Raw genomic sequence first — 23,600 nt, 5'->3', positions numbered from 1 at the left:
TGAAAGCTTGATCTGGCGAAGATTTACGTTTGCTTCTGTAGTTTAGTGGTTATAATTTTGCACTTGTACGCTTCGGACAAGGCTTGAACTGCGGTTTCTGGCAAATGCAAGGGTCATGAGTTCAAATCTCATCGGAAGCAGTTTTTGGGAGCGGCCTCCGAGTGGTCTTTTTGACCCAAAGATGGCCAAACGTCCGCTCCGGCTGTCACCGGTCTGTTTGGAGCCATTCGCTGTCCTGTCCTGCTGCGATGGGGCAATGCTCTGCGTCCTTTGAAATCGCCTGGCATATCGTGTTTACATCGGTAGAAATGGACAGTCGGCCGGCTTGCAAGGGCCGGGTCGACGATGTTTTGGGGTCAACCCTATGGGCGAGTGTGTACGTGATTCAAGACAAATTGATTCAGTTATCGACCTTCGACAGAATTTCCGTCCATGGGCATCGATCGCCCCTTTCAACGTCTTCAGCTTTCGTAGTCTGCAATTCCGCAATAATCCGCAATGTCCATAAATTGCGGACCTATGCGCGAAGAAATGTGAGGATCGGACGCTTGCAATTTCGTGTTACGCAACTCGAGGCTGCCGACAATCAACCGAAAACCCTGCAAACTCTATATGCAGAAGATTTTCATTTGGCACTGGGAATAATCAGTGATGACGCATCATTACGGTGAATAAACACAAGTGTACAAGTATGACTAATAACTTTGGTGTATTGCAAGTAAGCTTAAGGGATTAGTCGTAATGCACGTTGGCGCCAAGCGTCCACGTACTCCACCAAGACATTTGCTCTCAATTTCCGCTAGAGAGTCCGACATGTGAACAGATCAGCGTTATTGACCGGGTGTCGCTGGGATCGCACAGAGAGGAACGAGGGTGTAGTCGGTGAGTCTACGTGGTCACATTCCTGGGACCTGAGCACCTGCACATCGTTCAACAAGACAAGACAAGGTTCACTCAATTACGGCCGGTTGCTATCCGCTCGAAGACAGATTAATTGGTCTTGGTCCTGAGAGCATCGAGACTCTCAGTTACTTCCCACGGCCGTGCCTCATGGTCAATAAGCATGTGCACACTTGTACGTACCCCACTGATCGACAAAGCGATACCTTCGGCTCCCCGCTCTTGTGTGCACAGCTGATCCTCAGGCATTTGAGACATTGTCAATTTGTACGGCATGGCGTGCGAAAATCAGGCACTATCAGGTGGCAGCGTGATTTTGATAGGAAATTTTCGTCCATTATGCGGAAATATGTAAGCATGATGCTATGCATACTGTATCTGCGGTTAAATAGGCCTAATTCACGCCGTTGGAAAGTTTGGAGTGTTCATATCCGACCAACGCTAACGCTGAGGGACGCATTTTGTGATCGCTCTCTGTGAACTGTGAGAGACTTGAGTACAGTAAGTCACTTCCACCAACGAGATCGCAACCGCACGAGAGACCGTTCGACCGAGAATGTTCATTACAGCACAAGATGGAAATTTTCCAGCGCTCGTCTTGGTGCCAACAGACTCGATGAACATGTCAGACTCGCGGGGTCAGATGTTGCTATACTACCCCGGGCGGACATCTCCTCTCACGTCCGATGGCAGACTTGATCGATTGATTGACTTGGCGTGCGAATTGTAGCAGTAGTCGCAGATGTTTTCAAGGACCCTTTTAACGTGATTTGTGCTGCTTAATCAGAGGCACGTTGCACACGCCATGTGTTGACACACTATACGCAACGTTATCTGAAAGCGATTTCAAGCCACAATTTAAGCTGTATTCATAGACAATCAATCGCTTATCGGGAGATCGTCCGTGGCTTTGCGAACGAAGCACCTCCTTGCGAGTGGGTCTGCCGAGCTGCTCTCCAAGACCTATCCGATTGAGATCAGGCTCTAGAATACGGCGAATGTCTCACGAGGTCATGACAGCTAATGCGTACAATTTTCTCACCGCACAAGAAGATTTGAATCGAAGTCAAATCGGGTGAGACAACCAGCAATCAATGAAAGAGCCACGGCATGTCATCCGGTTCCCAGCGGATAGGTAGAAGAACCAAAACACTTCGCGGAGTCAATGCATGGACTACGGCGGTCTGACGCTGCCTCTATATTTAGACTTCCGGGTGTCTCTACCATTGTCCAGGCTATGGAAACCTGGATGCTATATCTGAATCTAGCGTCGAGCTTCTCGATCAGACGTTCCTTACTCAGTGGCTGTATGTCTTACAACGATGTCAGATAAGATCATCGGAGACGATATGGCCGGAAGCCTTGGATCTCCTGCGGACTTTCGGTTGAAGCGTGTACGAGATTGTTTTCAAGCAACATTGATTTATGGTTTGATTCAATATGTCTGCAGGACGGTACATGATGAAGAGTCAGAACACATAAATGCAGACACCATGATCATGAGAAATGTTGACTCGCCCCCTCTTTGATGAGATTGCCTTGCTTTCCCCATAATCTCACTATACCAGCCGGTCCTTGCTTGGATATCCTCTTGAAGCGGTCTCTTGCACAACTTTTCCCCTTCAAAAGTTCTGTACAACCCAGAGAGAAGGTCAACAACACGATGCTACCTCGTATTTTACTTCTGCTGTTCCCACTTCTTCTCGCCAGTGTAGCGCAAGCTGCTACCTTCGTGGGGTGTGTACTGGCCGCGGAGGTCGCCTTGACAGGCACCAACGGAGGGCGTGCGAACAATCAGGCAGCATGTGATGTGAGTGATACCTGAAGAGCAGTTCTCGAATGATGAATGTCTGCTGAGCACCTTGTCACTTCCAGACCCGATGTTCCACGGCTGGATATCAGTACTCGTACTTCATCTCATTAGCACTTGTGACCAGCAACAACTGTTACTGCGATTCCCTGGGATCGTACGTTGGAGCTTCCTCCTATGTTGTTGGAAGTTCCGCTTCCGCTTGTGTCGGGATCACTGGTGCCCTGCAAGCATCCGTAAGCCCGCTGTTCACCAGTCGACTGTGATGAGGTAGGATGAGGCTGATCTCCGCTGCATGACATGTTAGGCAAACGATCTCAGTACGACCTTCAACTTCAACGGTTGTACTGGTACTCTAACCGGAGTGGTGGTGAACCTGGTACAAGGTACCATCTTGGGAGGTTCAATCGTGAACGGACCGCAGGAATGCTTTAACCAGTGTCGAGGTAATCTCAACGCATATGTCATACCCCTTGTACCCGGCGCGACTTCTCTACTACCCACCTACGGGTGTGTGTGCGACCCGTCTGGGCCAGTCACCACCGGTGTATGTGGATACGGACAATTCTACGGCTTCTCGCACTCAGCTAGTGCGAGTCAAAACGCCCAGTCTAGGAAGAGACAGCAACTGCTCTTGAAGGCACAAGACAGAAAAGGAAGGACTTACTGCCCAAACAAGATGAAAGCTTGCGTCATTCCTGGATCCGATGCCTCATGGGAGGTGAGTACAGCCCGATTTGTCCGGCCAGAAGTACAGACGCTTACAGCTCAACATATTACTCATTCAGTGTATCGACCCTCAAACAGAGCTTGGTGAGTCGGTCCCTTCAAATTGATGTGTGAAGTAGTCGCTTACAGTTTTACTCCCCGCAGAATCTTGTGGCGGCTGCGCCTACGGGGAGTACACAAGCTCAGGAGCCGTCAATGCCACCACAACAGGGGTCGAGTGAGTGTATACACATTGTTAACGCTCTTGAAGAATAAGTTTCACTCACACTGCGTTTGTATAGTTGTACTCGAGCGCCGGGAGTTCTGTTGGGCGGCTCCACCTGTACAAGCGGTCGATGCGAAATCTTCGGGTGTAAGCGACAATGGAAGTTAGTGGATGGTGCATGCGTCAAACGAAAGACGGCCAGGCGAGCCATCGACATCTCGCTTTGAACGTTGCCAGGAAAAGAGGACCCAAGAAGACGGACTGTGTTTTGACTTAAAACGGACACTTGTTGATACATGGCTTTTTTCCTCCTTTGGGACTTGGGACAATTTGAATGACCGGACTTTTGACCTGCTCCAATTTTCTTCTGCGGCTACCAAATTATGTAGCGTATAACAACTATTATAATGCCTTCTTGGCTTCCATGCAATATAGATAACTTCTGCGTCGGCCTTTGATCTCTAGATCGCCCTTCTTAGCGTGACTACCTCCCACCACATCTTGAGATCGCCCCTAAGACTCCACACAGGGTATTTGAAGGTTGCTGGACGGTTCTTCTCGATGAAGAAATGACCTATCCAAGCGAAAGCATACGCTCCCACCACTCCACCTAACAACCATCTACCGACACCTTCGAGCTCTAAGAATTGCGTGTCGTACGACCATTTAGCTAATATCACATCTAGGCCTAAAGAGACGATGAATCCTTTATTGTGCAGAGCGTGAATACCTTGAGAAGCAGGAAGAGATTTGGCTGCCGAGGCGAGAAGATTGGGCACGAGGGACAAGGTGGATCGAGCGAACGATGCGAGTGCAATCGAAGTGCCAGCCAAGTGAAGCCGCCTTGTCAACGGCTTGGCGTGTTCCCCGAGATACAAGGGGTAGAAAGATTGGAAAGATTGGAATCCACCTGGAGGAGCTGTTACGGGCTCGTAGGTCGGGTTGACGAGAGTCGATTTGGAAGTTGATGCCATTGTGAGCACGCAGTGGGGGTCCTTTCGGTGTGGCTACTATTGAGATTGAGCTGTGTAACGTGTTTGATGGTCGAGAGCAGCAATGTCTACGGATTGAGCTTTTGAGAAGAAAGACAGGAATGAGATGCGTAGTGAATGATTGGCGCCTGGAATGTAGGGCAGGATGGATCCGAGTGCAAGCGATGACATCATTTGGTCCGATCGCGTCCCGATTCCAGCAGTCACACTGCCCCTCCGTCGTTGACTAACGCGCTTCGCTCAAGACATACATCTGTGGGGTATATATTCGCTGTCTAGTTACTTCTAGCAATAATAGTATCATTTCATATTTGTCAGACCTGACAGCATCATACCTGCTTGTATATGAGGAACGCGGCTCGTCGTCACGAGCCGGGGTTACCCCGCGTTCAAACTTAGGATGCTGCGACATTTACAATCATCGCTTATCGACTACACACAGTGATGATTGCAGACGGGTCAAGTGTGTAGCTCAGCAGTCGGGGAAGGACTCCACTATCTCACCCACTTACACTGATATGGATAGCACAAAGAAGAAGCACGATGCATTAGCTGCATGGACGACAAGAAACAGAGACATGCGAGACAGCTCAGACAGCTTGAGCTTGGTCACACGGGTCCATTGACTGAAATATCGCCGAGCGAATCAATTCTCAATTGAATGGAAAAACTAGTCGCCGTTTCCTCAAACACGTCAGAATACTGAAACACCCAGACGACACTACTGAATTGACGATACGATCTGAACAAGGCTTTAACCTTGAATAGAAGGTTTCTCCTCACAGTTGTTTATGCGTAACGGATGGCCGCCATTGTGTCGGCATGTCTTGCCACTGTATAGAAAGTATGACAGTACCTTTAGACTTGTTGACAGATCCGATAAAGCTCATTTAGCGGTTCCGGCTGACCCGTGTAATGCGTTGGACTCATTCCAGCAAACATCAATCAAGGTTAAGCTAAAGCGATCGCCCAGACAAGCGATGTATACAAATTCCAAGGGGACAACAACTCTCAGCTTCGATCTCCAGTGGGAGAGATTCTATGACGATGTTTTCTCTTATTCAAGCTCCAGTCTGTCATCACTGATAGATAAATGTTAATAAACCGGCTCTAGGAACCCGAGAATGCGGATTGAGAGAATCAACATCTATAGCTGCAAAGAAGTGATATGAGTCGAACTTCCAGCTTTTCCCCATGAATGGATCACTTTCAAGTGTCAACAACTCTGGACGTTTCGCTCAAAGAAGTAGGATAGCTCGATTCTAGAAATGAGAGGTCAACAGCTCCGAGTCACGTTGATCGTCTGTCAGACATTCCAGCGACCGCTGGACGGGCATTCACCTGTTTATCGTGCTCGGTAATCATCCTGATCTGCACAGAGATGGGAGGAGACCTTTCTGATCTGGGGAGCGACTTATAAAAAGAGATGTCAAAGACCGTCGCTTCTCAGGTCCCTTGCCCATGCACCTCTTTCCTTCGTTGCTTCGTTATAATACCAACACTTTGTCGCTCTTCACCAGTAGTGTCCCCTCTCTCATTACCCGCTCGATTCCACTTTCCGGTCTACCGTTTCGCTTGCACCTCGACACCTCAACATCATGTTATCGAGGCTCCTGCTCATCTTGACCACATTGGCTGTGATAACGACCGCCCAAGCGGGGACGTTCGTAGGCTGTGTCCTTTCCTTGACAGTGTCGTTGACCGCTCAAAATGGTGCGCGAGTGAGCAATCAGAACGCATGTAACGTAAGTCACAATCAGTCGATGATAAGCCATTGTTGACAGAATATCAAGGCTGACTGACGTTGCTTGTGGATGTCAGACTCGATGTTTAGCTGCCAAGTATCAGTACTCCTACTACACTGCGAACACCGTATTGGGGACTGTCAATTGTTATTGCGATAACGTTGGCTCATACGTGGCGTCTTCAGCATACTTGGTCGGAAGTACAGCCAACCCTTCGTCATGCCTCGATACTTTCCAAGCTACTGTGAGTGTCGAGCTCGTCTTGCTGCAACGAATTCTCTGGGTCTATGTCAAGCCAGAGTGCACCGCTGAGATGTTCTGTCGGGATAGGCGACCGACTTGCAAACAACCTTCAACTTCGAAGGATGCTCCAATACTGTGACAGGCGTGACTATCAATTTGGCTCAAGGTACAATACTGGGCGGGGCGATCGTACAGGACCCTCACGCATGTTTCCAACGATGCGCTGGGAACGGAAACGCCTATTTCATCCCTATCGTACCGACTCTCACAGCCATCGCGCCTACCTACGGATGTGTATGCGACCCAAGTGGAGCGGGCACAGCTGGAGCTTGTGGGATACTACAATTCTACAAATACACTCACTCAGCGTCAGCAAGTCAGAACGCTCAATCCAGGAAGAGGCAATTGGCAGCTATGGCGGAGAAGGAAAGAAGGAAATCGTTCTGCCCAAAGAAGATGACGTCCTGCATGATTCCTGGAGTTGAGGATTCGTGGGAATGCATAGATCCGCAGTCTGATCTTGGTGAGTTGCCTGAAGCTGCAACAACTTGCAACCTCGCTGACTTGGTACGATGGAATGTAGAATCATGTGGAGGATGTACTCATGGCGAATATACTGCTTATGGGCCATCCAACTCGACCGCCACCGGTGTAGAGTGAGTGAACACCGAATAATCGGAGTGTGTTGATCACTAAAACTGATGGATCAATCGATGCTAGTTGTACTACTATGCCCGGTACGCTGATGGGGGGATCTACGTGCACGAACGGTCAATGTGTTGCTTTTGCTTGCAAGCGTAAATGGACTTTGAGAGACGGAAGATGCGTGAGATGATCAAGAAAGTAGCTGGGACATACATGAAGTGGTCGACCATATTGTCAGGAGTATGGCTCTAAGCTGGACAATATGCATGTGTTTTAGCCAATAGAGAGATTCAGATACGGACAATCTAGTTTCAGGGCTGTAGTAGTACTGTACACATGAAGGGACGATGATGTCTCGCCCGAATGAACACTTGCTCCGCGCAGACTCCCTTTGCTCTGTACCAGCTTTGATTGGCGACTGAATTACTGGTACTGACGCTGATCAGCCTAAATCAGCACTCGAAGTCAAATCGTCGAAACTGTTTGAATGGGTTTCACAAACTCCATTTCAAGATCGACTAAGGGGTGAATCTACGGCCAGGGACCGAACAGTGCATCCAGTTGACCACACATTCAATTTCCCCGACAGCTCGATCGGCCGATCAAGGAAATATCGCGACGTAACTTCGCCCACGTAAGAAGTGGTCAGTATGAGAATCTGAGGCGTTCGAATGCTCAAGTGGAAAATTGTGTAGTATGAATTTGGCCTCACATATATACCCGAATTGTTACTGTGATTGTCAAGATGCCCCATCAGACATCACCACCACGCACAGACTACCAACTTTACCCACACTCATTTGGCTCTCCCAGCTTTACCCACACTCATTTGATTGGTCCGCATCTTCCCGCACTTTCTCCAGAGTTCCTCGTCGACATCGCCATCATCAATCACTGAATACTACATATACACAGAATACAGCAATACCAAATAACAATCTAACCAAGATGCACTTCATCGCCATCACTATCCTGCTCGCCCCTCTTCTCATCGATGCGGCTACCTTCACCGGCTGCATGTCAAGTACGATCCCTTTCAAGTCAAAGACCGGTCTGCAAATTGCCAACACAGACGGTACTAGCTGTATTGTGAGTAAACAAGTCTCTCACTCTCACTGTGACTGGACATTCTACTGTAGAACTGAATCAAATTTTAGGACCAATGTACCGCATCAGGATACGAGTACTCATATTCATATTTCCACGAAACCGACTCGCTGCACTACTGCCAGTGCGAATCTTCCCTTGTCATGGACGCACACAAAGACTCCCTTCGTCCAGCCTACCAAGGAGAAACGTGCTACGAAGGTGACGCTACAGTATACCACCTACCGACGGAGCTTACCTTCACCCACTGTGCGCATACCCTCAAGAGCCACGCGGAAGAGACCATTGTCGGGTGGATAGTCGATACCCCGGCCAAATGTTTCGAGCACTGTTCCTCGGCCGGCGCTTACCTCTTACCTCCGCCTGTAGGTGTTACTGATGGAGATTATGAATGTTTCTGCCAACAACCTGAAATTGAGGAAGAAGGAATCAGCTCGTTCTGCGACTCGGCCGCTTACAGGCGATTCGACCCATTCGTCAAGTCAAACAGACTCACATTCCAAAAAGCGGGTAATGACATCAACTTCTGATGCATCACCAGCTACCATGGACAGGAAGAAGCTTGGGAACTAGCTGGACTAGAGCATAGACGCACACCGCATACAGAATGTATACACGGACAATGATACATAGCATATATAGCTTTCATGGACATCGATCAATCTCGGGTTATATAGTTTATGCATTTTAGCCAAAATGCCACATTGGATTATGCTGTGCGCTACGTCATCCGCGGAGGACGTCAACGACAACACGCATATAGTACACGCTCATAAGACCACAATTCTTGTCGTTGAACATCACATCTCTCAAAGGTCTCATCAAGCATAATCACTATGTCCATCTCATTTGCAGAGAAGGATTTGCAGCCAACGTATCAGGCCCTCATCAATGGTAGTGCAGATTACGACTGGGCTATCTTCAACCAAACGGGGAATGAGCTGAAGGTGCAGGCAACCGGAAATGGGTTGGATGAGCTGGAAGAGGAGTTCAACGACGGACGGTGAGCGGTCCACCTATATCGCGTAGCAGGTTTCAGTCTGATCTTCCTGCAGAATACAATATGCTTTTGCACGAGTCAAAGATCCCAATGTGAGCAAGAACCCCATTTCTGAGGATGGGATCGGCGCTGATTAGAGGGATAGAGCTCCTTACCTAAATTCGTACTCATCTCGTGGCTCGGCGACGGTGTACCAGAGAACAGGAAAGGTCTATACAGTGAGCAAAGCCGTCATCTACATGTGTTTCATTTGCTGAATCGTTGTGCACCTGCACCAGATATACAAAGCCCACAAGTGCAAGACAAGTTCTTACGAGGTGCACATCTGGTCATTCAAGCACGTTCCGAAGTGAGCTAGGCGATTCGCTTGTCGCTTCGACAAGCTAGCTGACGATGCCTCACACAGCTCGATGTTACCCCTGCTCACATTCACAAACGAATTCAAGAATCATCAGGATCCAAGTACTCCTCTTCTGCCGCGGCTCCAGCTTCAAGTGCAGCCGCCCCGAAAGCTGCCCCGAGCTATAGACCAAGTCAAGGATTAGGTGGATCACAAGGAAAGGTTAGTCCACCTGTGTAAGAAGCAAAGCTGACCAGACAGCCTGCTACTGTGTCCACGCCTGCATCCACATTCAGCAGACCGACTCCAGCTGCCCCTGCACCAGCGAGCAAGCCTCCTCCTGCTCCAGCCAGACAACCGGCTCCGCCTTCGCCTCCACCTGCTCCAGCCGTTGCCGCCCCGCCCGCGGTACAAGATGAGGCCAAGCCCACAGCTACAGCTATCATGTCCGCTTCGACTCCGGCGGTCTCTGAGAGTAAGAAGCCAGCGTATGAAGACCGAATCGCTCCAGTCGGCACAGCTTACGAACCTGTCAAGCTTTCTGCTCCCGGTAAACTAGGTAACAGGTGGAACCCTGCCGCTCAGCAAGAAACAACTGAAGAGTCGGCATCAACCGGACCAAGCCTCAAAGATCGCATGGCGGCTTTCTCTGGCGGAGGAGCAGCACCTACGCCTTCTGCTCCTCGACCGAGTGGACAGAAGTTGACCTGGTCCGAAAGACAGGCTGAAGCCAAGCGACAGAGGGAGGAAGAAGACAAAGCGAGTGCAGCTGCCGGTGCTTGTAAGTACACATTCAGTTGCTTGCATTGTAGTAATACTGATTTCGATGTAGCTGTCGCTGGAGGTAAACCAGCTGCATCATCATGGAAACCTCCGACAGCAACAGCCGCCGCACCAGCTGCTCCTCCCTCTCTACCTTCGGCACCATCTTCGCCTCCTCCACCACCAGCCACCAGCAGACCCGTGCCCGTAGCACCCGGAGGCATGCCGGCACCTGTATCTCGATCGATCCCACCTCGACCTGCATCTCCTGATTCTGATGAAGAGAAAGAGGACGAAGATGACTGGGGGGCGCCTCCTCCCCCTCCTCCAGCCGCTCCATTTAGACCTGAACCAGTCACCGAAGATGGTCCTTCTGAAGCGGCTGCTCCCCCTCCCCCACCTCCTCCGCCGCCACCTCCTCCGGCTGCCGCTTCCGCCGATCCCGTGAGCCAGCTCATCTTTGCATCCTATAAACATGTTTCACTGACGATACTTCGCTTTGGTTTTATAGCAAGTTGAAGAGCTCGAGCGACTCAAGCAAGATCTCACGCTTGAAGAAGCTCCTCCAGCAGGTCCACCACCTATACCTCAAGATTCGAGACCCAAGGCTGAGAGTGCTCCGCCTGCTCCTGCAGGCCAACGAGCGAAGGTTCTGTTCGAGTACGAGGCAGCAGAGGAGGGGGAAATCTCGCTCAGAGAGGAGGAGATCATCACTCAGATTGAGCAATTAGACGAAGGTGCGTCAGCTTCGACAATCCCCGTCGATTCTGAGCTGACTTCAACGTTGTAGGCTGGTGGTCCGGAACCAATTCTGCTGGTCAAGCTGGACTTTTCCCTGCGAATTATTGTGAACTCATCGAAGAAGAGGAAGAACAGGCTGCCGCTCCTCCAGCAGCACCAGCTCCTCCTCCTCCTCCCGCTCCAGCCGCCCCTGCCGCTCCAGCCGCCCCTGCCGCTCCAGCCGTTGAAGCTGCTGCTGCTCCACCACCACCACCTCCACCTCCCCCACCTCCTCCCCCACCGGCAGCGCCAGCTCCAGCTGCTCCTGAGCCTGAGACCGAGGAGGAACACATGGTCGCAGCGTACGAGTGGGTTAAGAGTCATGAGTTCCCGGTACAATCGTAGCTGATCCTGGTACGCTTCTATAGCTACGAAGCCGGCGAAGATAACGAGATCTCGTTCAAGGAAGGAGACAAGATCACCAATATCGATAAAGTCGATCCGGATTGGTGGCAAGGCGTATGCAATGGCAAAGAAGGCCTTTTCCCTGGTAAGTCTGCCACCAACATCAAGCTTGATGCCTTGTATAAAACGAGAAGCTGATGAACCGTGTCTATACCCTTAGCCGCTTATGTAGTCCACCCAAGTGAATATCCGCCAGAGTAAGCTTTAAAGTAACAGAAAAGGAAGGAGAGAAGGATTGTACAATACGATAGACCATTTGATCGAAATACTGCCAGTGTTACTTTGATACCCTTTGAAATGGTGTGAAAATGCAATCTTTCAGCGAATTATACTAGATTCACCCAATCGTGCAATTCTTTATGAAGCAAATGGAATGACGATATTTTAGCAGAATAATGCAATGTTGCATGCTACTTCTTTCCATATTGACTTGTACTTGTACTTGTACTTGACTACAAAGCACTGGCTGGATACGGTGTTGTGCATATCCGTCCTTCTTCCCTTACTCGCGATGCGCGAAACCCATCTTCATACACTTGTACTGCTTAATGATGATGCGAATGAGTCTGATGCGCGTGTGGGAGATGAGGTAATTGATGTTGACTATTCGGCGAGAACAGATTATGATGTTGATGTTGTTGTTGCTGCTGTTGCTGTTGATGACCAAAAGCAGATTGGGAAGGCGCTGAAGCGTTACTGATAGGGTTATTGTTATTACCGCCCAAAGAGAAATTACCGAATGAAGGTTGTCTGCTTCCTGGTAATTGATTGACGAACCCAGGCGGGGGCGGAGCAACACCGACGGATGATGACGAAGTCCCACCTGAAGGACCCGTTTGCCTTTCACCTATTGTAGGCATTTGACCCCACGAACTAGCTCCTCCCCCGATTATCGACTCGCTGGCGCTTGAACCGACACCAGCCGATGTAGTCGGCGCGGAAGAACCCCAAATTGAAGGTGAGGAAGACCATCGTCCGGTGCCGGGAGCAGCAGCAACGGGTACATCCCATCCTCCGTTCGAGAGATTCCGCCTTTGTTGCGGTTGAACTATCTCATCGTCTCCACCTAAAGCTGCCGAACCGAAGACTTGTTCAGGTTGAGCAGGCGAAGCACTCCTCAGCGCACTAGACCCTGAGATACCAGACAGGCTTTGATGGGGTAAACTGCTCTGAGGTTGAAGAGCATGTTGATCCAGGAACGACGCGTTATTCGATGGTCGACCGATAGGGCCAGGTGCACCGATAGCGCCGATCGCTCCTATGGGCGAAGGTCTAGAGAAATCGTCCAAAGCTGAGGATCCTGATACTGGTAGACCCGAGCCAATCGAACCTATCTCACCGGACACATGCCTTGATGAGGGTAGCGGGGCGGTACCGATAGGAGCTGTCGATGGAGAACCAACTGAGAAAGGCTCGTCGGCTGAAGGAACTCTCGTAGAGGATTTCACAGGTGGGAAACCCATCCCGATGGGTGCCGTGCGGATGTTGTGATCAAAGGGAGGGGAGGGCTCAGGTGCGAAGCCCCTTGCAGGCGGGTTCGGGGAGATGGACGGTCCAGGACCGTTTGCTTGGGGGGGCGAGAACGCCGGAGATTGATTCGAGTACCCTGGCGCAGCTCTGTATCCTGAGGGATAAGTCTGAGGGACAGGCATTCGTTGGAACGAGTTCACTGGGACACCGACAGAGGGGATAGGCTGAGGGTAGTATGGTTGAGGTGTTTTCTGACTTCGTCCGCCTATCGAAGAAGATCCTGCTGAAGGGGCAGAAGGAGGTCGAGCAGCTTTGACTGGCGAAGGCTGAGTGACAGGAGGCGTGGTTTGGGGGGTGTTGCCATTTCGCGGTGATTTGACAGATTGGACACCGACAGGCACAGACGGATTAGGTAAAGAAGCAATGGCAGCTTGAGAAGCGGCGGCGGCAGCGGCAGCAGCAGCAGCAGCACGTTTCTCCCCTGCAACTCGCTCTTTCTCCGCTTTTGCACGTTCACGTTGAGCAGCTTGAGCTTTGGCTTGTTCGGCCGCAGCAGCTTCCTTCTCTTTCCTTTCCAGCTCGTCCTTCTTGGCTTTTTCAGCACGATCGTGTTCGAGTTTCGCCAATCTTTCTTTTTCCGCCTTGTCTTTGGCTTCTTTGGCAGCCCGGTCTCGTTCAGCCTTTTCAGCTTTCTCTTTGGCGAGACGCTCCTTCTCCAATTTCTCTTTAGCCAGTCTTTCTTCCCGATCTCGCTTCTCCTTCTCCTTGGCCTCCTTTTCGCGCGCTTCACGTTCCTTTTTGGCTTTCTCATCACGCTCGCGCTTCTTCTTGGCAGCTTCCTCTTCACGCTCTTTCTCCTCTTGTTGTCGTTTCTTCCTCTCGGTCGCCTGACGCTGAGCTTCCTCTTGGGCAGCCTTCTTGACTGCTTCACGTCGTGCTCGTTCTTCGTCCTGCTTCCGCTGCCTTTCACGCTCTTGCTCCTCTGCACGAGCTTTTGCAGCTCGCTGTTCTTCAGCGATTGCAGCGTCTCGAGCAGCCTTCTCTTCATCCGCTTTTTGTTTTTGCAGCCTACCGCGACTCGTAAGCACATATAACTGAATATATAAATTTCGCAACACGTACTTCTTCTTATCCTTTTTCTTCTGAGACTCTTTGGCCTTCTTCTCCTCTCTGGCACGCTTTGAGTCCTCCTCTTCCTCGAGTTCTCGCAACAACTGCTCCTCACGCTGTTTCGCTACCTTCTCGCGATACGCTTGAAGAACACGTTGCTCAAACATACGAGCGGCGAAGATTTGAAACATCCGTTTACCCTCTTCCATGCGTTCAGCATCGGTCAAAGGCTCGCTGTGCGCAGTCTGCAGTTAGCCTATTTCCGATCAAAGAGCAAGAATCGCGAGGACTCACTCTCTGGATTCGTCGTCCTCGTCATCAGTCTCTTCTTGCATATCTTTAATGTTCTGGTCTTCCCGGACCGATCGTCGGATCGCAAGCTGTTCCATCATTTCCAGGAATTTGGACCCATCGTTCTTCAGCATGTCGTCGGCAATGGTGAGTATACCTCCTGGTGCCAAGTCGGTAATGGACAAGTCGCAAAAGATTAGAAGGAGAAAAAGAACCGGTAAAAGCTCAGCGTAAGCCCTACATCATGAAAGAACGAGAAAACTCTGTCTTCAGCTCACCTTTTATAGTTGCTAAACTGGAACCAAAGCTCAGGAAGTCGTCACCTCCGTCGGCTTGTTGACGTGTTGCAGGCGTTTTGTTTGCGGGCGGAGGTGGACGTTGTTGATTGTTACCCCTCGCTAAGGGTGGTGGTGGATGTGGGTGATTATGATGTTGATGGTCGTCCAGCTCATCCCCTACATCCGCTTCATCCGATCCCAGCTCTTCCTCGTCCAGTTCATCCTCATCTCCATAATCATCCTCATCGTCGTATTCCTCGCTTTCCTCGCCATCTAGATCATCATGCTCGTGATCGCCCATGGGATCTGGTGCACGATGGTCATAGCGGGTGATGACTCCTGTTGAGTCTACTTCGACACTACCAGGGAAGGGTCCAGCACCATTCGGCGGGGGTTTAATGCCATTCGATGCGGCTCGTTGCTCGGCAGCATACGAACGCAGTTCGTCGTAATATTGCTCATACAGCTGATCGAGCTCCATTTCGATGTTGACCTTTTTCCGGCCACATACTGCACATCCGCAAGAATGGCGATGTTGCTCTTTCATCTTCCGCAGAACAGCGTCTTTCTCGATCCTCAGCAGATCCCTACGTTCAGCTTCAGATAAGCCTAACCAGAACAGGCGTATGTTTTCCCGATCTTCCGCTGAGGATTGCGTCCATATCTTCGCCGGAGGTGCAGGAGCCGCGGGCGCCTTGCCCTTTGCTGTGGGTTTCGAGTTTGCTGGGGGATGCGAGTGGTTGTGCCCCGAATGAGTGTTATGTGCCGGAGCTGCACTGGCGGGTGCCTTGCCTGCTGCTCGAGCTGATCTGGCGGGCGGATTCGACGAAGGAGCATTGTTGTTGCTCATCGGTTGCTTGCCCGCAGCTCGGGACGAGGGAGGAGGGTGTGCCGGAGCGGGTGTTACAGGAGGTGGAGGAGGATTTAAGGCGGGTTGTTGATGCTGATGTTGTTGTTGTTGTTGCATGGTGGGTTGAGGAGGTACAGGTTGCCGCGGTGGCGGTTGCTGTTGCGGTCTCATCGTTGTTGGCGGTGGAACAGGTGCTACTGCAGGTTGTTCAGCCATTCTTGACGCAGCATTCTTCTTCTTTTTCTTCTTATTCTTCTTTTTGGGAGCATCGCCATTTGGAGCATGATACTCGGGCTCATCCACCTCATACTCCTCCTCGTCCTCGTATTCCTCATCCCTTGCATCTGGATGTCGTCGGAATCCCAGTTCTTCTCCTATACTAGGCTGGTTAAATTGACGCTGGTTTCCCCCCATGCCGTTCACACCAGTCACGCCAGACATTAAATTTGACCCGATTCCTTGACCTAAGCCCATCCCTTGACTAGCAGCCTGGACTATCTGCTGAGCCATCTGATACATTGTCCTCTGGCTCGAGTTGTTCCCCGGCGTATTCTGACTGATGGTTCCGGTAAAAGGGACGGCATCTCGTATGAACTGTCGGATATGCGGTGGAAGGGAAGACCAATATGCGTCATCTGCACCGAATTCCGGGTCGGCCATCCTTTTGTACAGCTCGTTCGCGGCTGATATCAGATCGTCGTGAGTGATATTGAATGGCGCCGATAACCCAGCTAATGCTCCTCCGTTCTGCAAAGACAGATTGTAATCTATCGAGTACGATCCTGCAAAGTTGTTCTGGTGAGGAAGATGGTGATTCCCGACGTTCAGCGGCACGTCAACGTCAACGTCAACTTCGTCGTCGTAGTATCCGTTGTGATCGTATTGGATATCAACAGGATACGATCCTGGCGGAGCCGAGAAGTTGAACAGATTCGGATCTAGAGGATCTGGCGCTGAAGGTGGTAATGGAGGTGCGACGGATGGAGGATGACTTGTTGAGATTGGTATTTCGCCGCTGAAACTTCGAACACCTTCTACAGTCTGTCCTTGCCCTGGTCCTGCTGCTGAGGCTGATCGAGCAGCTTTCTTAGCTCGTTTCTTAGCTGCCGACTTGGAAAGTCCTGTCGGAGGTACCGTTTGAGGATTGGATGACATAGGGGGTGGGACTGGCAGAATGATGGAACAATATTAGCATAGATGACCAAGCAGCCCACAGCTCGCAGTTGCAGACGTGACAACTATTGTTGACCCATTTCTACCTTGGTGTCGCACAAATGGACCTCCCGACTTGTCGAGCTGACTTACCTCAGGAGCGGCCCAGAGTCTTCCAATCGACCTCTACAGATTCGAGGTCCTGATTACGCTTAGGAGTCGGAAAAAAGGTGGAATCCGTTATCTGGGAGCGCGGTCAAATCCAAGTGTCGTTCGACCAAAATGCGCTCGTTCTTGTCCTTGCTGTGGCTGTAGGATACGATAAGGGGTAAGACGTCGATTCAAAGGTATGAAGTCAAAGTAAGAGGATTATGTCGAACAATGCTGTATAGGAGGATGGTTTAAAGAGGCAAATACATTAAGACCAAAGCCAAGTAGCGTGGCACTGCTACGGTGGGATAAGAGAAAACCCCGCCTATTACCGATCACCATACCGCTGTGGCACATTCCCCCTCACCGGGCAAAGCCAGCCTCCACTTGTCTAGTTCACCCTCGTTCACCTGCTAGATTATCTGTTTTCCTCGCTGTTATAAACAATATATGCATATATGCTCATCAGACTATAGAGATGAGAGTGACAAAGAGGCATCTGAGCTCATTGTCCGGCTCATTGAAGCCGAGAGTGAGCGAGACTCAACCCACACCTTATTCATGGATTAACAATGCAACGCCGAGTTCATCTACAGGTCAGTCTCTATTGCCTCCATTTGCTCAATCTCAAGCTGACCTGTATCACACAGGTAGATTGGCCGGCAAGTCGATAGCCATTAAAGACAACATCTCTTATCAGGCCGCATCAACATCATGCTCCTCATCCATCCTGCAAGGTCAGCTACTGGATTCTCGATTGACACGGGACCAACAAGCTGACGAAACACTGCAGACTACAACCCCCCATATACCGCCTCATGTGTTCAAGCACTGGTAGCAGAGGGCGCGCATATAGCGGGACAGACCAAGATGGACGAATTCGGCATGGGGTACGCTGTTCCCAGTACTAAAGAAGGGCAAAGCTGACCGCTTTTCTGGATGTAGATCACAGACCACTCATTTACCTTCCAATTACACACCTGTGCATATTCCCGCCTCGCCGAGACCTGACGAGCCTCCGCGGTCGGCAGGCGGTAGTTCTGGTGGATCAGCAGCAGCAGTAGCTGAAGGAAGCTGTTGGGCGTAAGTCAGCTTGTCAGCGCATATTCATGTGGTTTTAGCTGATGGAAGATGGTACCTTGAAGGGCGCTAGGGACCGATACCGGTGGATCTGTCAGGCTACCTGCTAGCTATTGCGGCATCGTTGGTCTCAAACCGTCTTACGGGATGATATCAAGGTCAGCTGGATCTCCATACTGACTCATAGGTGTAATGGATACAGCTGACATCCACGACGTAAACTATAGACGAGGTGTCGTAGCCTATGCAGATTCATTAGATTGCGTAGGCGTATTAGGTAGAGACATCCAAACAGTCGAAGAGGTGTTCAGTGCGTGCTTGTCCCCCTAGTCATCTGAGATCGCATATCCCGCTGACTTTAACCGTTATGGCGTAGATGTTATACCCAGACCGGACCAAGGCGATATGACCTGCGTGTCATCCTCCTCACGCTCGGCTGCTGCTCAAATACTCGATAACCACCTACCGGAGAAAGGCATAGAAGGTCTGCGTATCGGGCTACCAAGAGAAATCGCTCAACGTACCTCCTCCGCGTTATTAGAATATCTCAAAAGCCAAGGAGCGAGCATCGAAGAAGTTTCTTTACCCAGTATACGGCGGGCTTTACCTGCGTATTACGTCCTAGCGTCCGCGGAGGCATCTTCGAATCTCGCTCGATTCGGCGGAGGGTGGTATGGCTCCAAAAATGACCAAGCGTCTGGGAAACGGAGTGAGAGTGGCTTGGAGAGAAGGAAGAGGATCAGGACGGAAGGCTTTGGGAAAGAGGTAAAGAAGAGGTTATTAGCTGGAACTTGGGCCTTATCTGCCGAGTGAGTCGACGCTTGCTGAGTGACCCTCATCGTGGTTGTGACGTGACAGCTGTTCGTGGGTAATCGACGAGGCTTCCAGCTAATAGCGTAAACTGTGTCCTAGTGAGTTCGATAATACCTATTTGAAGGCACTACAACTCCGCCATCTCCTCCGAGAAGAATATCAAGCCCTATTCCGAATACCTCATCCACTGCTGAATGTCGAACGACGACGGCAAAAGCAGAAGCAGGCAGGGGAAGGATTAGATGTGATCCTACATCCTACGGCAATTCGCACTGCTCCTCCGCTTAATACCAGGGAAGACAGAAAGACGAAAGGGAAGGGGATGGAAGAATACGATCAAGATTTATTGACTGTCCCAGCTAGTTTAGCGGGATTGCCCTCGATGTCTGTCCCAGCCGAGACAGGGTCAGACGGATGGCCTTTGGGAGTCAGTCTGACAAGTCAATGGGGTATGGAGGGGTTGATATTCAGATTGGGCAGGGTTATGGAAGATTGGTCTAGAAACCAGTAGTCGATAGTCAAGAGTCAACGGTCAATAGAAAAGAGTCAACGGTCAATAGAAAAGAGTCAATGGTTAATAGTCAAGAGTCAAGAATCGACAGCCTCAGTTTGCTCAATGTTGAATTGCATTCAGACCGGTGATTAGGACCGTGCTCAGTATATGCCATTATATATATGCATGATTGGCCGAATCGGTATTCATGCTGACTCTAACTTTTTAACTCTGGATACGGTTTGATCTCATTGCAATCTCCTCTTCTCCAATTTCTCACTTAACCTACTTCGAATCTCATCTAATATCTGCTTACAAGCGATCTTCGATAATTCAAGAGCGTCCGAGAACTGCGGGATGGACCATGATGAAGACCACAATCATTTTCACGTCAGTCATCATTGACATTAACTCAGACAACAACAACTCAAAAACGACTCGACTCACTATCTCTTTACTGAATTTCCCCTCACTTTCAACCCAAACCAATTCCATCTCTACCCGATCATCTTCATCTCTGTCTTCACCTTCACCTTCTATATCCATCTTATCTCCCTGTCCCTCTTCTACCTGTTTGTTATTGGCCAAAGCCAAAGAAACGTTCTCTCCGAAGGACCAACCGAATCCGAATCTACTTGACGAATCACCCTCTTCTTGCGTCGTAGGATCAACCACCAATCCCTTAGTCTTAGTCTGAGTCTTACCACTGAGACACGCTATACTAATAGCTATGGGTAGGTTGGTCATTTTCACGGAACCATTATCTAGACATGCCAATGTACTTGCATTGATGGCTGTTGCGCGGGTCGAGAATGGATAACTTGTATTTGGCGATCTAATCGAGGTCCCGTCCCTGATATCATCATTATTGGACAGTTGATTTTGGGTTTGGGTCTGGGCTTGGGGTTGAGGCCAGACATTCTTTTCTTGAATATCTGTATCGGTACCTGAGTCCGGTTCAACATCGATGTATACCTGCGGATCGTATGAGGAGCTCGTAGCGGATGACGAGGCGACGGAGGAAGAGGATAATGATTGCACGATCAGTTGAATGAGGGATCTGGGATAAGATGGGAGAGAGAGCGCGGTCGGGAAGATCGATTCGAGGGTGGTGACTAATGCTCTTGAAGGAGTGGCTGATAGTACAAGTCATTGATTAGCACTGAACTTTTTGGATTTTCGACTGATCATGAGATATGTCAGGGTATGGTATGAAGTGGCATTTCATCGTGTTTGTCATTTGCGTAGTGACACTGAGATGATTCAACTCACCGCCGACACCTTCCAACGGTCTATGACTAACTTCCAGCGTTGCTCGAGTCGGTAATTCCTTGTTCAAGCGCACTTCGAGCGGTCCAGAACAACTCGCCAGCGCAGCGTTAGAGCCTGATCACAAATGCTGCGCCGTCAGCTGGTTCATCATGACGTCGTAGTGTTCACATCACATGTACGACCACTCATACGAGTAGGCGTCGGTTCGTGTGACTCATTGCGAAAAGACACCGGTCGAGATGAAGCGCACTCACCAAATCCGAATCGTCCTGATCCATCCGCCCTGTCCAGCTCGCCAATCTCAATTTGCAAAGGTCTAATCTCGTCGTACCGTCTCCCATCGTGCCGCCTACTTGGTCCTGCGTTATTCGACATTGTATTGAGATTTTGATGTGTTCTGAGGTTGATACTGCTCAGACGATTTGTTAATACCTGTGGACTGTGGACTTGAATACTCTATCAAATCGATCAGACTTCAGTGAAATCAGAAATCAGAAATCTCGAAGCCGATACTAACACTAGAACCTCCTTATTTAGGTCTCCCCTTTTTCAGTGCTTGATTTATCCGACATTTGCGGAGACCCCATTCACAGCTATACGTCATCTCGCAGATCGTCGTTAAAGTCTATAAATAAAGTAGACAGGCTGGAAATATGTCTGCATGTAGTCTGACTACTCACTATATGCAGCACACCATAAGACATATACAACACATCAGCAGCTCTGTTGACTGAGATAACATCAGGCTCACAGATACCCCTCTCTTCTATTTAGAAGCCGATCATCCTACTCGAGCCTCGTCATCAATTCGAATCCCCCGTCAAGATGTCAAACGCAGGAACAACTAATATCTTACCTGAAGAATTCGGTAAACCATTAGAAGATTCTCTAGACCATCTAGTCAATAACTCTCATGGCAATACCGAAGGAGGGAAAGATGTCCTTGCTCGTAGGTTCTATTCCTCTTCTCTATCACACAAGCCAGTGTAGTAGAGCCATCCTTACCCTGTCAAGGAATGATAAACGGAGCATCTGCTAATCCGCATGTTATGATTGCTTTTCATCTCTCAGCAAGTGAAGAGAGGAAACAGGCAGATGCTGTACACTCCCATGGTGAGAAGTCGCGAGGCTGGATCAAGCGGTTTTTCCCTTCAGAGGAGACCCTTGACAAAGTGAGCTCTCGTACTTTTCTCACTGATAAACGAGGGATGTCTTGCTCGACCAACGCTGATTACTCATATTCGTGGTCAAGCTCTTCAATATGGAACATATGGGTAATTATGTGATTGACCGTACTACAGGCAAGAAGATATTCGAGACTATGCCTATATGTGAGTCCATTCTTACTGAAACACAACGGCATATGTGGAATCTCAGCAAGGTTGACGACATCCCACAGATGTTAGAGTGGGGATGCACTTGCTCTTCGTATCAGGCGTAAGTCTGTTTTGTCTTCAAGTATGACCAGTATCGCTGCAGACTCACTGACTCTGCTTCAACAGTGCAGCTATATGTCGTATTCGTCCGTTGAGAAACTATTAGAGAACCAATCCATAAAACGTGGGTTTGTCCGCTTTGATCTAGATCGATTTTGGGCTGACTCAGTCATCCATCGGCGCAGAGGGGAAGATATACGATGAAACAGGACCAGAAGTGAAAGAGCACATTGAGCAGTTCATACAGACATATGAACTACCTCTGAACGAGTTGCTCGTTCAGGATCTCAACCAATATCCCGTACGTCGTCTTTTATCACTTCGCGCTTGCTCAAGTGCGCCCAGAAATGAAAAGGCAGTGCTCAACGTCCGCATCCTAGACATTCAACTCGTTCTTCTCTCGGAGATTGGTACCAACCGCTCGACCAATCACTTCCCCGAACGACCCAAGTATAGTTGTCAGTCCTGCTGATTGCCGAATGACGGTGTTCAACAGCGTAGATCAGGCAAAGCAATTATGGTGAGTAACAATTCACGCCCAACCCCGAATCATATTCATCGGTCTTCGCGCGTTCGCTCGTGTCTAATACCGGGCCATGTCTTGGAACCGCTCTTGCAACGGCAATGTATAGATTATCGACGTTGACCGGTCTTGCTTTACAGGGTCAAGGGCAAACAATTCACCATACCCAACTTGCTGACAGGCGGAGACGACACCGAAGCGCGGTACAAAGAGATCCAAGAAGATCCCACGTCGGGTATATCGATCGCTCGATTGGCTCCTCAGGATTATCATAGATTCCATTCGCCCGTTGAAGGTGTCATTGGCGACATCAAGGACATCCACGGTGAGCTAGTCTGACCCTTGCATGAAGGATGTCACTCGATCGATCGGCTGATACTGCATGGCAATCCATTCCAGGTGAACTGTATAGTGAGCGAACCATTTGCCTAGTCGAAATGACATATCTCTGAGAAGCGGAGTGGGTCAAAGCTGAAGCTGTCTTGTGATAGCTGTGAATCCACAAGCGATCAATGAGGGTTAGTCAGCTGTTCGCCGAGATTCTTGCTTTTCAGCTGATCCAAAGATCAACTAATCCAGATCTCAACGTGTTCACGCTGAACAAACGATCGGTGATGCTCATCCATGCGAATTTTGGTCCGGGCAAAGAAAGCGTACCTATAGCCTTTGTAGCTATCGGAGGTGAGCTACGAACACGCACTCATCTGTATCTGCAGGTGATGACGACCATTGATGATTGACGACGCTTCATGACCTCAAATAGCGATGCTGGTTGGCTCAATCGGATGGTCTAAGAAACCAGGAGACAAAGTATCCAAAGGCGAAGAATTAGGCTGGTTCCAATATGGTGGAAGTACAACTATAACTGTTTTCCCGTCTAAATCCGGCGTCGTATTTGACGATGATCTGATTGATAATTCCGAGCATGGGCTGGAAACTCTCGTAAGGGTCGGTATGGAGATTGGAAAGGTCAAGGTGAACCCGTAGCGGCAGCTTAGAATATACGAAAATACAACATG

General features: G+C 49.8%; 9 protein-coding genes across 9 annotated transcripts; 6 read left to right on the top strand and 3 right to left on the bottom strand.

The window, feature by feature from the left end:
• Positions 1 to 2,563: 2,563 nt before the first annotated feature.
• On the top strand, positions 2,564 to 3,871 carry I303_101623 (uncharacterized protein; the record flags this gene model as incomplete). Its single annotated transcript, XM_018405585.1, has 6 exons — positions 2,564 to 2,710; positions 2,776 to 2,946; positions 3,018 to 3,431; positions 3,499 to 3,523; positions 3,584 to 3,656; positions 3,721 to 3,871. 6 exons carry the CDS (start codon positions 2,564 to 2,566, stop codon positions 3,869 to 3,871), a joined length of 981 nt encoding a protein of 326 aa, XP_018265866.1.
• A 234-nt stretch (positions 3,872 to 4,105) lies between these two features.
• On the bottom strand, positions 4,106 to 4,618 carry I303_101622 (uncharacterized protein; the record flags this gene model as incomplete). Its single annotated transcript, XM_018405586.1, has 1 exon — positions 4,106 to 4,618. One exon carries the CDS (start codon positions 4,616 to 4,618, stop codon positions 4,106 to 4,108), a length of 513 nt encoding a protein of 170 aa, XP_018265867.1.
• Positions 4,619 to 6,234: 1,616 nt separating this feature from the next.
• On the top strand, positions 6,235 to 7,578 carry I303_101621 (uncharacterized protein; the record flags this gene model as incomplete). Its single annotated transcript, XM_018405587.2, has 6 exons — positions 6,235 to 6,381; positions 6,458 to 6,625; positions 6,712 to 7,147; positions 7,208 to 7,280; positions 7,345 to 7,361; positions 7,547 to 7,578. The coding sequence occupies 6 exons, from the start codon at positions 6,235 to 6,237 to the stop codon at positions 7,576 to 7,578; spliced, it is 873 nt and encodes a 290-aa protein (XP_018265868.2).
• Positions 7,579 to 8,217: 639 nt separating this feature from the next.
• I303_101620 (uncharacterized protein) lies at positions 8,218 to 8,906 on the top strand (the record flags this gene model as incomplete). Its single annotated transcript, XM_018405588.1, has 2 exons — positions 8,218 to 8,358; positions 8,427 to 8,906. The coding sequence occupies 2 exons, from the start codon at positions 8,218 to 8,220 to the stop codon at positions 8,904 to 8,906; spliced, it is 621 nt and encodes a 206-aa protein (XP_018265869.1).
• A 306-nt stretch (positions 8,907 to 9,212) lies between these two features.
• I303_101619 (uncharacterized protein) lies at positions 9,213 to 11,864 on the top strand (the record flags this gene model as incomplete). The annotated part of the gene is made up of 11 exons (XM_065968380.1): positions 9,213 to 9,379; positions 9,432 to 9,468; positions 9,522 to 9,594; positions 9,655 to 9,725; positions 9,783 to 9,952; positions 10,013 to 10,497; positions 10,549 to 10,922; positions 10,990 to 11,215; positions 11,269 to 11,566; positions 11,627 to 11,748; positions 11,824 to 11,864. 11 exons carry the CDS (start codon positions 9,213 to 9,215, stop codon positions 11,862 to 11,864), a joined length of 2,064 nt encoding a protein of 687 aa, XP_065824452.1.
• A 344-nt stretch (positions 11,865 to 12,208) lies between these two features.
• On the bottom strand, positions 12,209 to 16,817 carry I303_101618 (uncharacterized protein; the record flags this gene model as incomplete). The annotated part of the gene is made up of 4 exons (XM_018405590.1): positions 12,209 to 14,201; positions 14,256 to 14,477; positions 14,538 to 14,694; positions 14,813 to 16,817. 4 exons carry the CDS (start codon positions 16,815 to 16,817, stop codon positions 12,209 to 12,211), a joined length of 4,377 nt encoding a protein of 1,458 aa, XP_018265871.1.
• A 625-nt stretch (positions 16,818 to 17,442) lies between these two features.
• Positions 17,443 to 19,368, top strand: I303_101617 (uncharacterized protein; the record flags this gene model as incomplete). The annotated part of the gene is made up of 8 exons (XM_065968379.1): positions 17,443 to 17,560; positions 17,615 to 17,701; positions 17,758 to 17,854; positions 17,910 to 18,047; positions 18,110 to 18,202; positions 18,272 to 18,354; positions 18,421 to 18,853; positions 18,957 to 19,368. The coding sequence occupies 8 exons, from the start codon at positions 17,443 to 17,445 to the stop codon at positions 19,366 to 19,368; spliced, it is 1,461 nt and encodes a 486-aa protein (XP_065824451.1).
• A 230-nt stretch (positions 19,369 to 19,598) lies between these two features.
• I303_101616 (uncharacterized protein) lies at positions 19,599 to 20,997 on the bottom strand (the record flags this gene model as incomplete). Its single annotated transcript, XM_018405592.1, has 4 exons — positions 19,599 to 19,700; positions 19,798 to 20,486; positions 20,623 to 20,736; positions 20,877 to 20,997. The coding sequence occupies 4 exons, from the start codon at positions 20,995 to 20,997 to the stop codon at positions 19,599 to 19,601; spliced, it is 1,026 nt and encodes a 341-aa protein (XP_018265873.1).
• A 450-nt stretch (positions 20,998 to 21,447) lies between these two features.
• On the top strand, positions 21,448 to 23,568 carry I303_101615 (phosphatidylserine decarboxylase; the record flags this gene model as incomplete). Its single annotated transcript, XM_065968378.1, has 11 exons — positions 21,448 to 21,571; positions 21,694 to 21,794; positions 21,875 to 21,953; positions 22,022 to 22,059; positions 22,125 to 22,182; positions 22,244 to 22,359; positions 22,439 to 22,578; positions 22,722 to 22,906; positions 23,073 to 23,099; positions 23,161 to 23,262; positions 23,345 to 23,568. 11 exons carry the CDS (start codon positions 21,448 to 21,450, stop codon positions 23,566 to 23,568), a joined length of 1,194 nt encoding a protein of 397 aa, XP_065824450.1.
• Positions 23,569 to 23,600: the final 32 nt, after the last annotated feature.

This window comes from Kwoniella dejecticola, chromosome 2 (assembly GCF_000512565.2).
Source record: "Kwoniella dejecticola CBS 10117 chromosome 2, complete sequence".
In the NCBI taxonomy this organism is placed as follows: domain Eukaryota; kingdom Fungi; phylum Basidiomycota; class Tremellomycetes; order Tremellales; family Cryptococcaceae; genus Kwoniella; species Kwoniella dejecticola.
This window is presented reverse-complemented; position numbering and strand designations above follow the sequence as displayed.